The sequence below is a fragment of the Lynx rufus genome, unplaced genomic scaffold (genome assembly GCF_022079265.1).
Source record: "Lynx rufus isolate CCGP_SWC_20201006 ecotype Redwood Valley unplaced genomic scaffold, mLynRuf1.p SCAF_4, whole genome shotgun sequence".
In the NCBI taxonomy this organism is placed as follows: domain Eukaryota; kingdom Metazoa; phylum Chordata; class Mammalia; order Carnivora; family Felidae; genus Lynx; species Lynx rufus.
The window spans coordinates 507441-523442 of NW_025814856.1; the positions used below are offsets into that span (position 1 = coordinate 507441).

At 60.8% G+C, this 16002-nt stretch overlaps 2 protein-coding genes across 4 annotated transcripts in view; one reads left to right on the top strand and one right to left on the bottom strand.

Moving 5' to 3' along the window:
• TMPRSS9 (transmembrane serine protease 9) overlaps positions 1-14245 on the top strand; it is a 29624-nt gene extending 15379 nt beyond the window's left edge. For both annotated transcript variants that reach the window (XM_047095519.1, XM_047095520.1), the window contains 10 exons: positions 1435-1571; positions 2290-2593; positions 2731-2902; positions 3423-3694; positions 4261-4397; positions 8279-8660; positions 12322-12493; positions 13137-13402; positions 13477-13613; positions 14084-14245. In XM_047095519.1, coding sequence (XP_046951475.1) covers positions 1435-1571; positions 2290-2593; positions 2731-2902; positions 3423-3694; positions 4261-4397; positions 8279-8660; positions 12322-12493; positions 13137-13402; positions 13477-13613; positions 14084-14245 — 2141 coding nt within the window. The remainder of the gene's footprint in view (positions 1-1434; positions 1572-2289; positions 2594-2730; positions 2903-3422; positions 3695-4260; positions 4398-8278; positions 8661-12321; positions 12494-13136; positions 13403-13476; positions 13614-14083) is intronic.
• TIMM13 (translocase of inner mitochondrial membrane 13) lies at positions 13774-15683 on the bottom strand. Of its 2 annotated transcripts, none has more exons than XM_047095523.1 (3): positions 15546-15683; positions 15346-15414; positions 13774-15194 (listed from the first exon to the last, which is right to left on the bottom strand). In XM_047095523.1, the coding sequence occupies exons 1-3, from the start codon at positions 15618-15620 to the stop codon at positions 15096-15098; spliced, it is 243 nt and encodes an 80-aa protein (XP_046951479.1). In that variant the 5' UTR covers positions 15621-15683; the 3' UTR covers positions 13774-15095. The 2 variants fall into 2 exon arrangements, with proteins under 2 accessions (XP_046951479.1, XP_046951478.1); XM_047095522.1 differs by having other exon boundaries at positions 15501-15677.
• Positions 15684-16002: the final 319 nt, after the last annotated feature.

A 16002-nucleotide genomic window follows, 5' to 3' on the forward strand; every position in this document is an offset into this window, starting at 1 on the left:
CCCACAGGATGTCTCAGGGAAAAGGATTTGGGGTGGGGATGGCTTCAGGGAAGGACTGTGAAAGTGACGCCTCAGCTATGACCCAGTGGATGAGATAAAGTATTCGGACAGGGGGTTGTCCTGCAGCGAGAAGTCCCATCATTGCGGGAAGTCCTATTGGATGACGCTAGTCTAGAACATTCTAGAGCAAACTGTCCAGGCTGGCTCAGTGGCTGTGCATGGAAGTGGGGGGTGCCCTAGGGCCCCCCAAGCTGAGGGGCAGCTTTGCCCTGTCGGAAGGGTCTGGGCGTCCACCGCAGCTGACTTCAGGTGCAGGGCCCATGGCCTGTGATTTGGGGTTTTCTCAGGTCTGTGCCTGCCTGATACGAAAGAAAAGAAAAATGTCGTATGATTTTTACACCTTCTGAAAAGGAAAGGTATTTTCCACACGGACCTAATTAGGAGGGAATATAAAGATAATTAAGCCCAGGCCACAAACGTTTCGTTTCAGCCTCCCTCGTTCACCGACCACAGGTCCAAGGGCGGGGCAGGGAGCAGAGCAGTGAGCCTCGCCACGTGGGGCTCCCAGGCCAGACCGGCACTATCCAAGAGCGCTTCCCTTGGGGGGTGGGGGCTGTGCTTTATGTTTGTGTCACCCGCTATAGGAGCCAGCAGCCCCCTGCAAGCTGGCCGTGGCCGTGTGCCTGGGAAACCGAGTTTTTACATTTTATGGCATCTTACGCGTTTAGATCTACATTTAAATAGCCACATGTAGCCAGTGGCTGCCAGACTGGACAGCACAGCCCTGGAAGGAAGTAGGTGGCGAGGACGACAGGTGGCGATGAGTGCATTGGAGACTAAGGTTGGGTGGAGATGGGGGCTGCAAGCTTTAATAGGGTGGTCGGGAGGGGCTTCTTGAGAATGGGGGTGAGGGGGGAAGGCAGGCAGATTGTGTAGGGACAGACAGCGCTCTAGGCAGCTGGGACAGCATGCACAAAGGCTCTGGGGTCGGTGGTCCAGACTTGGACTTTTCATTTGAGCCGGGATGGGGGGAGGGCATCACCCTGCGGGATCTGGGGAGAGGGCAACATAATCTGTAGCAAAGAAGGCACTGGCTGCAGGCCGAGAAAAGATTTCCGCAGAGTAGGACAAGAATGATAGCAGAAGCAGGTACGGGGAGGCTCAGGGCGGAGCAGGTTTTAGGAGGGAGGTGGGGAAGGAGCCCAGTCCTGGGTGTTCACTTTGATGCCTCTTCGCCGCCTGGGCCACGGAGGTTGCTGGGGGCAATTGTGGAGCGTGTGCTCTGCCGGTTTCCGAGCTGGCTGCTGCCGCGGAGCCCCTTCCCGCTGGGGAAGCCGAGGGCCAGAGCAGAGACGGCCTGCAGCCTCCGGCCTCGGGGTGGCTGCCCCGGGCCCCGAAGCGCTCATCCTGCTGGTGTCTCTCTGTCCTGGGCAGTGGTCAAGCCAGAAACGCTGCAGAAAGCCACAGTGGAGCTGCTGGACCAGGGCCTGTGTGCCAGCCTGTACGGCCACTCGCTCACCGACAGGATGCTGTGTGCCGGCTACCTGGACGGGAAGGTGGATTCCTGCCAGGTGAGCCCCGCGGCCCCCGGGGCCTGGGGACGAGTCCCGAGGGCCCAGGCCCCGCCCCACCTGCCCGAGGCCCCCAGGTTTCCGCCCTGGAAGAGGGGGTGCTCACAGTCTCCAGTCTGCCACCAACACTTCCCTGCTTGACCTCTGGCACGGCTCCGGATCTCCTTTTTCCTTTATGCCTTTGGTCTCATTTCTCAAGCCCACTGGCTGCGGGGAGGGGGGGAGACTGCTGCCTGCACTCGGTGCCACAGCAAAACCGGGGCCTGTGGAAAAGGTGGGGAGATGGTGGCAGAGGGCGTGTGCTTGGGAACGTGAGAGTCCAGGCGAGCTGGGAGTGGGAAGGGAAAGGGTGAGCAGACAGGATGTGTGAGGGCGGATCAGGCCCTTCACTGCCAGTGAGGCACGGGGGCAGCCACACTGGCCGCCTTAGCAAGTGGCAACGTCATCAGAGATCCCGTGGGCGAGGAGAGGAGGGGATGTTTATTTGGGCTGGGTTTTGAACTGCCGGAGGCTGAACCGAGCGAGGTCTTGGAGACCCCACGGCCCGGCTGTCCAGCTGTCCTGCTGTGTGTTTACGAAGAGCAGACGGAGGCTCGCCAGCCACCTTGGCTCCAGGAGCCCGTGGGGAGGGGGGCGCCTCTGACTCTGCGGCTCTGGGATCCGGACTGGCTGCGGCCAGCGCCCCCGACCCTCCCAAAGGCGTGCCTCTGTCCCCCAGGGCGACTCGGGAGGCCCCCTAGTCTGCGAGGAGCCCTCTGGCAGGTTCTTCCTGGCCGGCATCGTGAGCTGGGGAATAGGTTGTGCGGAAGCCCGACGCCCCGGCGTCTATGCCCGAGTGACCAGGCTGCGTGACTGGATCCTGGAGGCCATCACCACGGCAGGCCGGCCTCTGGCCCCCACGGCGGCTCCCGCCTCCACCACCGCCAGCACTGCCCGGCCCACCAGTCCTGAGAGCCCCACCAGGCCCACTCTGGGCCTCGGCGCCGCGCCTCCCGACTCAGTCACCGCCTCTAAGCCACAAGGTACTTTCTAGGGGCGCGGGCGCAGGTAGGGTAGGCGTGCGCCCCTGCGGGGCTGGGCGGATGGGTGCTGGCTCCCGGCAGCTCTCTGCGGGAAGGAGATGCATGCCGTCTGGGCCCTTCTCTCTCGTTCCCCACAGAGTGCGGGGCCAGGCCCGCCATGGAGAAGCCCACTCGGATCGTGGGCGGGCTGGGAGCCGTGTCCGGGGAAGTGCCCTGGCAGGTCAGCCTGAAGGAAGGTTCCCGGCACTTCTGTGGCGCCACCGTGGTGGGGGACCGCTGGCTGCTGTCGGCCGCCCACTGCTTCAACCAGTAAGACCCACCGCGGCCCCCGGGTCTGCGCAGCCACCCCTGTGCCCCTCTGTCACCCGGTGCCCTGCCCCCCTCCTCTGGTGAACACAAATCCTGCCACACAGAGGCAGCCCTTCCCCTGGGCTTAAGAACTGGTTCTGTCCAGCTGCAAAACCGAGAGGGAACAGGCGGGAGAAGTGAGGGTTCAGGGGTGCCTCTCAAGGGCCCCACCTGGGCCGCAGCTCCTGGGGGGATGATTCTGCTGGGCTGGTCTCTGGGGGACAAGTGGGGGCATCTTCGCCTCCGCCCCATGGTTAGTCTGTCAGTCACAGGGCACCAGGGGCCCCTTGTGTTCTAGCCAGAGGAGATGAGCCCGCAGGGGCTCCCTGCCTTGTCCACAGGCCCCCGGCCTGGGACCACTTTTGGGCAACAGCCTTGTGGCCCCTCCGTCCTCCCGGCTCCCCTCCCCAGAGCCCGGGCCCCACAGCTGTGCCTGGCGTCCTGGGGGCAGCGGGGTGTCTGAGCGGCCCCTTGTCGGCAGCACGAAGGTGGAGCTGGTGCGGGCCCACCTGGGCACCGCGTCCCTCACGGGCGTCGGCGGAAACCCAGTGAAGATGGGGCTCAAGCGGGCAGTGCTGCACCCCCAGTACAACCCCGGCATCCTGGACTTCGATGTGGCCGTGCTGGAGCTGGCCGGGCCCCTGGGTTTCAACAAGTACATCCAGCCTGTCTGCCTGCCCCTGGCCATCCAGAAGTTCCCCGTGGGCCGGAAGTGCATGATCTCTGGCTGGGGTAACACACAGGAGGGAAACGGTGAGCTCCCCACCAGGCTCTCCGGTCCCACACCTGCAAACCCCTCTCCCCTCCGCTCCCCCCAGGGTCGCAGGCTCTGACGCACGGGCAGTGCGCCTGCTTCGTAAAGGTTTATCGGCGCCCAGCCCATCCACTGGTTTACAGATGGTCTCTGGGGGCTTTCCTGCTACAAGGGCAGAGCTCAGTCGTTCCAAGAGACTGTCTGGCCCGTAAAGCCATGATTATGTGCTCTGTGGCCCTTGGTAGAAAAGCTCGGAGACCCTTGTGCTGTACCCTTCAGGGACCCCCAAGAGTTAGTGCTGCTTTTGTCCTCCCTGCAGGTCACCCAAGGCGCTAGGGAATCTGCCTGGGGATGTTGGTGAGGGTCTAGGGTGCTGAGTAGGAGCACGGGGTCCGCCCCCTTATCGCTACACGACCACACGGACCCCTGCGGCCCCGAGGGGCTGTGGTTCTTTATCCATAGGGCAGGGACTCCCCTGCCCGGGTGGGTGTTGCCACAGCGTAGCCGACGTGGAAGAGGGATCGCTCTGTGAGTGAGCTTGTGTGGGGCCTCCTCTCCTTGGCAGCCACCAAGCCTGACATTCTGCAGAGAGCGTCTGTAGGCATCATAGACCAGAAGGCGTGCAGCGCACTCTACAACTCCTCCCTCACGGACAGGATGCTCTGCGCCGGCTTCCTGGAGGGCAAAGTGGACTCCTGCCAGGTGAGCGGGCCGCCTGACGTGTTCGCAGACGGAAGGGAAACAGTTTCCAGTGCGTCGCAGCGAGCAGGGGAGCCCTCAAGAGAACCTGAATGCCTGTAAATGTGTGGTTTAGAGAAGTTGTCATATTTCCAAGCAGAAGATGAGGTGGGTGTGCATAAAAATACAGACACTAACTTGAAAATGTGCAGCATGTATTCACAGGAGGAAAAGCTAATCACAAGTGATGGCACATGTGACTGCTCTGTGTCACAGGGTGGCCAGTGAGCACCTGAGGTGTGTGCGATCCAGCTTAGGGGAAACCTGGCTCCAGAACCATGCCGTGAAGGCCAAAGAAATATACAAGTGGGGAAATGTATGGTCTTGGAAACATTGATGTGGGGCGCCTGGGTGGCTCAGTTGGTTAAGCATCTGATTCGGTTTTGGCTCAGGTCATGATCTCAGTTTGCAAGATCAAGCCCCATGTCAGACTTTGCACTGACAGCACAGAGCCTGATTGGGATTCCGCCCCCCCCCCCACCGCTGTCTCTCTCCCTCTCCCCCTCCCTCTCTCTCCCCCTCTCCTCCTCTTCCTACCACGTCTGTCTTTCTCAAAAAACATTTTTAAAAATCTTGAAGAAATATCGATGCAAAACCCTTAATAAAATATTAGACTAAATCTAATAATGTGTTAAAAGGAAAATAAATCACAACCATAGTGAGTTTATCTCATAAGATCTAGTCTGACACAGGAGAACCCAGTAACGCCACTCATCACATTAGTGGACCAAAAGGGAAAGAGGGCGTCTTCTCCAAAACCACAGAAAAAGGCATCCGATACTTTTTAACAACCATTTAACAACCATTCGTAATTACGATTTTAAGAAATTCCAATCCTATGAAAGACAACAGAAACCTACAGCCGACATCATGTTGATGGTGAAACAAAGCCTTCCTTTCACACACCAGGCTGCCTGCCGTCACCAAGGACATCTGGATTAATGCCGGAAGTCAAGAAAAAAGAAAAGCATAGGGATTTGTAAAGTAGACAAAAATGTAATCTGCAGTAACATGACTGTCTACCAAAAAAGTAAAATAAAATAAAAACACACAGAGCCAAGTAAGAAACTACAAAGATTCAAAAGAGTCCAGCAAGTCTGGCTTGATACAAGGTCATACAAAGTCAAGAACGTTTCTTTTCCCAGCAAAAATCAGCATCCTAGAAAAAGGGATCCCACTGACGTGAGAACAAAATCTGTGTGGTGTCTAGCAGTAAACTCTAGATGTTCAAGGTTTTCGTGGAGAATGTTACTAAACTCTGCAGAAAATAAAAAGGTCTGAATGAATGGAAAAACATACCATATTCATGGACGGTAAGACAATATTATGAAGAGCTATTTGTCTCCATTTTTTCCTATAAATCACTGCAATTCCAGGCAAAATTCCAGTAGCATTTCACCATATGACTTGGCAGGCTGGTTTTAAATTCACGCAGGAGAGCAAAGTAATGGTACCTGACCAGGCAGGATAGTCCTGGTAAAGAAGAATCAGGAATGTGTGTACCGCCGGGAACAACAAAATAGGAAGTGGCGATGGCTCCTACTTCTGTGTCAACAACCAGCCCGAAGCTTAGCGACTGGGAACGAGACTCATCGATGGGGCTCCTGAACCTGCACTTTGGTAAGAGCTCAGCAGGGACGGATTCCGCCTGCTCGTCCCAGCAGAGAGGGCCAGGGCCCCAAAGGGTGGACTTCAGTAGTAACACTCAGAGGTGTTGCTCACATCCGCCAGGTTGAAGATATCGGCTGCAACATAAACGTACACTCACAGGCCGCAGTTGAGGGAAATGTGGCAAATAACTTGCAGTGGGAACCTCTGGGAAGTGCACTTGTGGGTTCAAATCCTGGCTCCTCTTCCCACAAGCTCCGTGACTCCGGGCACGTTACTCAACCTCTCTGGGCCTCAGATTCTTGTCTGTAAAACGGGGTCATAGTAATACCTGTCTGCTAGGGCTGCTGTGACTTGAATGAATGAAGCAAGTTGTAAAATACTACACGTAACATTTATGTACATTTTAAAGACAGCACTACATATTTTCTAAAATTACTAATAAATGTAAAAGCATAGTGGGACCCACCAAGCTCCTAATATGTTCACTTTTGGGGAAATGGGGCCCCGGGACCAGGGGCAGGGCTGTGTCGGTCCCCGCTGCCGTGTAACAAAACTCCCCAAAGCTTGGTGGTGTGAAACAGCCATTTCTTCCAATCGTAGATTTTGTGGGTTGGAAATTCCCGTGGGGCCCAGTGGGGCTGGCTCGTGTGCTCCACATGGCGTCTGCGGCCTGCAGTGGGACGGCTCAAAGGCTGATGTCCCAGGAGGTTCTGACGGGGTTTCGACTTGCACATCCAATACCGGTTGTTGGCTGGGGTCTCAGCTACACCCTACATGTGGCCTCTCCACGTGGACTCCGCCTGGGCTCCTTCCCACCTCGAAACGTGCTGGCTGGCTCCCAAGAGCGGGTAATTCAAGGCAGCAAGATGGAAGTCACCTGGCATCACTGTCCCCAAAGTCTAGGGGCGAAGGCAGCCACAGAGCTGTGCCCAGGGTCATGTGGAGAGGCAGACCCCCACCACCCAATGGGAGGAGTGCCAAGATCTCCGCGTTCAAAGAGCACATGTGGGATGAGGGAGACAGTCTCCTGCCACCTTTGGGAAAAGCAGTCTGCTGTGTGGCCTAAGCTCTATTGTAACATTCTGAGTTTTTAAAGAAAAGCAAGGGGTGCCTGGCTGACTCTGTTGGTTAAGCGTCCGACTTCAGCTCAGGTCATGATCTCACGGTTCGTGGGTTCGGGCTCCGTGTCAGGCTCTGTGCTGACAGCTCAGAGCCTGGAGACTGCTTCGGATTCTGTGTCTCCTCTCTCTGACCCTCCCCCGTTCATGCTCTCTCTCTCTCTCTCTCTCTCTGTCTCAAAAATAAGCAGACATGAAAAAAATTAAAAAACAAAATGGGGGCACCTGGGTGGCTCAGTCCGTTGAGCCTCTGACTCTTGATTTCAGCTTGGGTCATGATGTCACAGTCCAGGACTTGGAGTCCCGTGTCCAGCCGGCTCTGTGCAGACTACATGGAACCTGCTGGGGATTCTGTCTCTCCCTCCGCCCCTTTCCCGCTCTCTCTCCCTCTCTCAAAAAAAAAAAAAAAAAAAAGTTTTTTTTTTCTTTTTATTTTTTTTTTTAAATTTTTTTTCAACGTTTTTTATTTATTTTTGGGACAGAGAGAGACAGAGCATGAAGGGGGGAGGGGCAGAGAGAGAGAGGGAGACACAGAATCGGAAACAGGCTCCAGGCTCCGAGCCATCAGCCCAGAGCCCGACGCGGGGCTCGAACTCCCGGACCGCGAGATCGTGACCTGGCTGAAGTCGGACGCTTAACCGACTGCGCCACCCAGGCGCCCCTTTTTTTTCTTTTTAAAGGAAGAGCAGTATGTTACTGGTGTAATTTTTTTGAAACGTATAGGAAAAAGGCTGGCGGCTAATGAGCAGAGATGGGGTTTTCTGCGTTTTTTTTTTTTTTTACATCTCAAGAACAAAAGCAGGAAAGATTGAAGTTCAGAGAGAAGTGACTTGAGCAAGGTCATGCAAGGTCTGAAGCCAGGTCTCCGGAGCCCCCGTGCCGTGTCTCCTGCTCCGCTGATGGGCCTCCGCCACCCATGGGAAGGCTGGAGGGCCAGGCGGTGCCCCCTCTACTTTTTCGCTTTAACTTCCTCCCCTCTCCACCCCCCCAAGTCTCCGAGGAGTAAGTGATCTGCACCATCGCGTGTGCTGGGGGCGGACAGCGTGTGGTCTCGCGCGCCGTGTGAAATGATGGCCACAACGGATGTAGCTCACCTTCTCCTTCCTTCCCTTTCAGGGCGACTCCGGGGGACCCCTGGCCTGCGAGGAGGCCCCCGGTGTGTTTTACCTGGCGGGGATTGTGAGCTGGGGGGTCGGCTGCGCTCAGGCCCGGAGACCTGGCGTGTACGCTCGAATCACCAGGCTGAAGGGCTGGATCCTGGACACCATGTCCTCCGGCCTCCTCCCCACCGCGAGGACCCCCGCCACCAGGCAGTCCTCCGGGACGGCAGCTGCCTTCACAGTCCCGGGAGTCCCGGCCAGCACAGCCACCCCCTCGGCCACCAGCGGGGCAACCAGCCAGCCCGCCAACATGACTGCAGCCACCGTAAGCGCCACTGCTGGGGGACAGACACCCCTCCCAGACGCCCCGAGGACCACCGTGGGCTTCCAGCCACCAGGTACTGGGGCGAGTGGAGTGATGTGCGGGTGGCAGGGGTCCCGCGTGGGTCTGCTCACGCTGTTAACGTCACAGGGGCCACAGTGCGCGGAGGGTGGGGGCAGGCTTCACCAACAGACGCTTGTTCTCACCCAGGCTGGAGGTTAGAAGTCTTGTGTAGACACTGTGCTCTCCCTTGTCCGTGTCCTCATGGGACCGTCCCTCTGTGCGTGTCTGTGTCCTCATGTCGTCACCTGTAAGGACACCTGTCATACTGGATCAGCACCCCCCCACCCCCCAGTCCTGAGAGCCAGGGACACGGGCACTGGTTGGCCAGATGTATGTTGTCTAGCGGCGGATGCCTTAGCCCCAAGCCCCTGTCTGCTCCTGTGCTATTTATTATTTATTTACTTATTTATTCATTTTTAATTTTTTTAAGTCTGTTTATTCACTTAGAGAGCCCAAGTAGGGGAGGGGCAGAGAGAGAGGAAGAGAGAATCCCAAGCAGGCTTTGCACTGTCAGCGCAAAACTTGATGTCGGCCTTGAACCCACAAACCACAAGACCATGACCCTGGCTGAAGCCAGATGCTTAACCTACTGAGCCACCCAGGTGCCCCTATTTTTTATTAAAAAAATTTTTTACTGTTTATTTTTGAGACAGAGAGCGGGGCAGAGAGAGAGGGAGACACAGAATCCGAAACAGGCTCCAGGCTCTGAGCTGTCAGCACAGAGCCTGACACGGGGCTTGAACTCATGAACCATGAAATCGTGACCTGAGCCAAAGCTGGACACTCAACCAACTGAGCCACCCGGGCACTCCTTTATTTTTTTTAATGCTTATTTATTATTTATTTTGAGAGAGCGTGCACGGGTGGGGGAGGGGCAAAAGGAGAGGGACAGAGAGAGAATCCCAAGCAGGCTGTGCGCTGTGCCCAACATGAGCCCAACGTGGGGCTCGATCCCACGACCCTGAGACCACGACTTGAGCTGAAACCAAGAGGCGGACGCTCAATTGACGGCCACCCAGGCGCCGCTGTGTGCTCCTGTTACAAAACGGAGACTTTTCTGAGGCACCAGGGCATGTGGGGAAGTGCCCGGCGGGAGGGTCATCACGGACGTCCAGGCACCCGTCGTCCATGCTTGAATCCCTCCTCTGGGCCGCCCTGGGTCCCTGGGCCGAGCCTGCCGTGCGATGCCATGCGGCGCGGCAGGGAACCAGACGTTGGCGACGCACACACAGTCCCTGGCAGGCAGGAGTGAAAAGGGGACTGTGCAGGCCCCAGCTGACCCCACAGGCCCCGCTCAGGGGCCCCTGGCTAAATTGGCTCAGCCCATCTTGGCAGAACGGGCCCAGAGAGATACTGATGGAGAACGTGCCTTTGAGATCCTTCGTGCGTGACCAAAGCGTTTTTTATTAAACAGTGATCAGAAGGTACGAACGCGTGTTGGCAGGTCCGGAGTAAAACGCCATCAAAAGCAGCCAGCTTCATACTGGCTGCAGCGTCGTGGGGAACCAAGGGCAGGACAAGGCCTGGCTTCTGTGGGGCGCGGGGTGTGCTGGCGGGACCCCTGTCTTAGCAACCATCCCACTCCTGCCCTGTCAACCCCCCCCCCCCACCGTGTCAGTTTCAAGGGACCGAGCGGTAGGTCGCAAAACTCAGAGAGGAAGTGCTGCCACAGAGGAGGGGCCCTACCAAGTAGGGTGGAGGCGGGGTGGGGGATGGGGGAGGGCCCCGGGCACGCCGCCCCCGCCTGCCCCCAGCAGACGTGAACGTTGTGCTCGTGTCCAGATGCTGAGGGACGGAGTCTGGCTTCATTCAGGCGGGGAGCGGGTCGGCAGGGAGGGACCGAGCACGCTTCTGGGAGTCCCAGGGCTTCAGCACGTGGGGCTGCGGACCTCTGCCGGCTGCATCCACTTCCCTTCCTCCTGGGGAGTTTCCCAGAATTCCCGGCTGTTCCAAGTCCCCATCTCCAGCATCCTCACCGCCTCCCCTATAGAGACTGCGACCCAGGGGGGTTTCCCTGCTTCCCTCCTGCATCAGGGTCCCTCCCTGGGCCCCTGGATCCCCACTGTCCTGTCCAGGGGTGGCAGGGGTGTGTGCGTCTGGTCTAACCCCAGGACGCAGGAGCTGGGGGAAAATGCTCATGGTCACTCTCTTTAAGGATGTGTCGCCTTCTCTTCCCTATTCTCTTCCCTTTCCCTCGCACACATATGGACGTGTGCACACGTGGCCCGATGAGCCTGGGTCGCTCAGGCACAGACCTGTGCCCACAAAGCCAGGTTTAGGGGCTCGCTGCAGCGAGGCAGCCCGCACACCTTCAGAACCATCGCACGGCTCCCAGACCAAGGAAGGGTCTGGGGGCACAGAGGGGGTGGATGGCGTCGAAAAGAAGCAGTCTCTGTTGGCTGCGGGCCCAGTCGGCCACATGCCAGGGGTCCGGGCAAGGGTCGTCTAGACCCTTTCAGGGGGGCCCCGGTCCTGTCTCCCTGGCAACACAAAGTTAAGACGGATGCGGAGCATCCAGTCCGGAACCCGCCGAGAAGTTGTCCTGGACCGGAAAGGAGACCAAGGTCCCAGGCCAAAGGGGGTCTTCTGTTCACGCGGCTCTGGTTCCTGACGGCAGTTTCTGCTGGTCTGGGTGCGGGGAAGCTTCCAGCAGGGACACTCAGGGACACTTCACAGCTGCTGCTGCTTGTTCTTGGCAGAAACGCTGTCTCTGTAGCCGGCTTCATCTGGGTCTGGCCTCCCGCCCTGGTGATTTTTACTGTTCTAATAGTTACAGCCAAGTTCTTAACTTGGCCTCCAGTGGAGGTGAGGAAGCCCCCTGGAATGGCACACATTCTCACGTTGTTCAGCGTGGGGGGGCACTTCCAGGAGAGGAGCTGTTTCCATCAGATTCCCCAGGCCTCCTGGTCTTGGGCAAGATCCCCATGGTGTTGGCGTGTTGGGGGTGGGGCTGAGAGGGAACCGGGCAGGTGGCCCCCCATCTCTCCGTTCTCCCCTTCCAGCTGAGGTTGGGACAGGAGGCTGAAGGGCAGGAAAGGCGGGCTGGGGAAGGAGGACTGTTCCGGAGGCAGGAAATTCCTTGTGGGAATGATAGGGCGGGTCCCCGAGTGCCCCTATGGGTGGTAAGGGTTCCTGCAGCACCCCTTACAACCACCAGTTTGTTCTGTCTGCAGTAGTGTTCTGAGAGGGCATCTTGTGCTGGGGGAGGGGGAGTGATACATGTCACAGCCTGGAGGAAGTGTCGAGGGAAGGATACTGAGTCACACAGGACCCCAGTAAGGGGAGATGCCCAGAGAGGGCATCCAGGGCAGTGCAGGAGCTGTTGGGACAGGGAAGGGGCCTATTGGGCAGCAGCCTAGGGTGTGCCAAGGCCCCGGGGCAGCAAGGAACTTGGCTACTAGGGCAGTGGGAGACGCCTGGTGAGGAGAGGGAGGTGAGCAGAGTTGCTGGGCTGGCCCTCAGCCACGAAGGAGGCAAACCTAAAGTGCATTTCAAATACTATTTGAGAAAAGCTCGGAGAAGCCTCATTTGCAGGCCTAACCACCAGGCCCAGTGTTCCTGACAGCGGAGGTTTCCCGAGGCAGGTCCCCCAACCTAGTGTGGGCTCCTCCTCCCCTGCGCGCCGCAGGCAGGGATGCGCTCGCCCGCCGATCTGTCACCCGACTCCCCCGCAGACTGTGGCCTGGCACCGGTGGCAGCGATGACCAGGATCGTGGGCGGCAGCGCCGCGGCCCGCGGGGAGTGGCCGTGGCAGGTGAGCCTGTGGCTGCGGCGCCGGGAGCACCGCTGCGGGGCCGTCCTGGTGGCCGAGAGGTGGCTGCTGTCGGCGGCGCACTGCTTCGATGTGTGAGTCCGGCCGCCCCGGCGCCCCTGGCCTGTGCGCTTCACTGGAGCGCCTTGTCTGAAAACTCACCGCGTCGCCTGTCCACGCTTTGGCCCCAAATGCCCTCCCCAGCCACTGGCACCCACCGCCCCAGACCGGCCCCTCCTCTACACAGCCCCTCCCCTGGCCGTGCGGCACCGCGGTCCCGTCCAGCCCCGCAGCCCCCCCACCCCGAACCCTGGCCATGGCCTCTGCCGGCACCAGGGGGCCAGGTCTGCAGCCACGGGCGGGGCGGGGCGGAAGGCTCTGGGGAACGATGGAACACTCCCACCTTGGCCCGCCCCGCTGGCACTTGGCACCAGACCCAAAGGCCACCCAGTGGTGAGTCCCCTTCCCGGTAGGGCGCTCGTAGGGTAGACCAGGCTAGGGGCCCTGTCCTCCAGGGAAACGCGCAGCGCGCCTCCCAGGGTCAGAGCCCTAATACTTGACGGGAACGGATACGCTTGTGGTGTCACCTCCGTGCGCGGTAGCACTCGCTCCAGGCACGGGACCCTCGCACCCTCCCCGCCGTCCTAGGGGGAAGCGACGACAGCCCCATTTCCAGATGGGGGGGCGCGCCCGGGGCGCGGGGATTCGGGCCGACGCCTGTCCCCGCGCACCCCGCAGCTACGGGGACCCCAAGCAGTGGGCGGCCTTCCTGGGCACGCCGTTCCTGAGTGGCGCCGAGGGGCAGCTGGAGCGGGTGGCGCGCATCTACAAACACCCCTTCTACAACCTCTACACGCTCGACTACGACGTGGCGCTGCTCGAGCTGGCGGGGCCCGTGCGCCGCGGCCGCCTGGTGCGGCCCATCTGCCTGCCCGAGCCCACGCCGCGGCCCCCCGACGGCGCGCGCTGCGTCATCACCGGCTGGGGCTCGGTGCGCGAGGGAGGTAGGCTCGGCTGCCCCCCCTCCCCCCGCCGCGGCGAGAGGGCCCTCGGCCCACGGCTCCCGTTTCTCCCGCAGGCTCGATGGCGCGGCAGCTGCAGAAGGCGGCCGTGCGCCTCCTCAGCGAGCAGACGTGCCGCCGCTTCTACCCGGTGCAGATCAGCAGTCGCATGCTGTGCGCCGGCTTCCCGCAGGGCGGCGTGGACAGCTGTTCGGTGAGCGCACTCTGCAGCGGAAGCGGGCGCTTCTCAGGACCCAGGTCCCACACGCAGAGGGCAAGGGGGGGCGTGGCGGGGCGAAGTCGTCACCGCTGCAAGACCCTCCGGCGCCGCCCTCTCAAGCCCACCAAGCAGGGCACCTTTTCTGACCCTGGAGGAATTTTCACTCGACCACCGTTTATTGGGCATCCATTATGAGCCGGTTTCGGCGCCTCGGCATCCCCCGCCCCCCTCCCCGGCCCGGCCCCGGCGGGATGGGGACGTGGGCTGGGCAGTGACTGCCGCGTGAGGCCCCCATTCAGCCCGGGGGAAATACCGAGTGTCCATGAGTGTCTGCATGAACGGGTCATCCTAACCTAGAACCCCTTCCCCAGAAAATAAGCTCACGAGGAAAAGGACCCGGGCCCAAGGGCTACTATGGGGGAGGTAGTGGCCTGCTCTTAAGGCCTTTCCTCTCCTTCCCTCAGGGCGACGCCGGGGGACCCCTGGCCTGCAGGGAGCCCTCTGGCCGGTGGGTGCTAACTGGGGTCACCAGCTGGGGGTACGGCTGCGGGCGGCCCCACTTCCCAGGGGTCTATACTCGGGTGGCTGCCGTCAGAGGCTGGATCGGGCAGAACATCCAGGAGTGACCGCCAGCACGTGGCTGCACACGCCCGGGACGAGAGGTGACGGCGCCAGGAACCCGCTGGCCCCTCTGCCCGAGGAGGAGAGTCTAGGGGGTGGGCGGGCGGGGGGCTAGGGGGCTGCGGGTAACCGGGTGCACGTTTGCTGCTTATTTGGATCCAATAAACAGCCCCTTGTCCCCAGCCTGCTGGCTCAGCACCTCCGTATCACAGCAGGGACCGTTCGGCTGCTGCTCACCCGGGGCCCGGATATGGGAGGTGCGGGGAAGGGGCAGCAAGGCCTCCCCGGGGCAGGACTACCCTCCGTCTTTGGCGCCGGAGCTGGGGAGGGGGGTCTGGCCACGCTTCCTCTCCAAGCTGCCTTTCGCGTGAGCAACCGGCTCCCGGTCACGGTCATTGGAAACCAGGGGCACAGAGGGTAAAGAGGCGCAGGCCGGTCAGGGGACCCGGGAACACGCCGGGCCACCTCCCGCAGAGACCCCCTCCAGGGAACACCGATCGGGTGCTCTCCGCACCTCCCTTATTGGCCTCCACCTTCAGGTGGCCACAGCCAGGTGGGGCCTGACTATGCCCCCAGGTCCCAGGGCGGATTCGCCACCCGAGGTGCACGGTGAGCCTGGACCCCGCAGGGGCCGCGCCGCCTGCAATCTGGGAAGTCCCAGGGCCCCCCACGACCCGAGGGAGCGACGACCCCAGTGTGGCGGCACCGGTCTCGTCCTCAGGAACCACGGGCAGGCAGGATGCACAGGCGGGCCCCCGCTTCACAAAGGGCCTTTATGGAAACGGAAAAGGGGGTTGGGGTGGGGGCCTGCCGGGAGCCCGCCGGGCCGGACGCGGCGCGGGGGGGGGGGGGGGGTCACATGTTGGCTCGCTCCCGCTGTAGCCGCGAGTTGTAGGCGCGGGACACGGTGTTCCAGGCGTCCATGTAGCGGTCCATGCACATGGCGATACACTTCTGCGGGCGGGAAGGGGGCGCGGCTCGGCTCAGCAGCGGCCGGACCGGCGCCCCACCCCAGGCAGCGGGCCGCGCACGCGCACTCGTCCCACCGCGACGCCCGTTGATCCGCGCACGCGTACTTGCCTCCACGCGGCCCCACGCGCCTCACCTGCTCCGAATTGTCCAGGGAGCCCCCCGGCTTCCCGATGCACTTCCGGAAGCACTTGTCCGTCATCCTCTGTGGGGACAACGCGAACTCAGCCGCGACACCCGCGCCCGGTGGACCCCACTGCCCTCGGCGCCCGCCCCGGCCCGACCCCGGACCTGCAGCAGCTCCTGCGCGTTAGCCACGGCGATCTGCACCTTCACCTGCTCCATGATGAGCCCCGGGTCCAGTTTGCCGCCGCCGGAGCTCCCGAAGTCCGAGCCGAAGCCACCCTCCATGGCTCCGCAAAGTCAACCGAACCGAGACCGCGTGCGCCGACCCGTACCCGCGCCGGAAGTTGCCCCCCCCCAGGGCACCACGGGAAATGGAGTCCGGGCTTGTTGGACTACGACCCCCACAAAGCTGTGCTTCCACCTTTGCGCATGCGCGGATAGGAGTCACCTTCTGCGCCAGCAGCTTTTGGTTTCGAGGCCCCGGGCCTGCGGAAAACGTCCCCGGCTCGTCCTGCGGATCCCGCGGCGCATGTGCACAGAGCGTCGGGCGTGTCGCGTGACCGAAGGCGCAGCCCGGCCGCCGAGGCTCGGGCACCCCGACGCGGGTCGCTGCCAGGGAGTGTCCCGCGGTCTCGTATGCCCCCCTCCGTCCCCGGTCTGGGGCCAG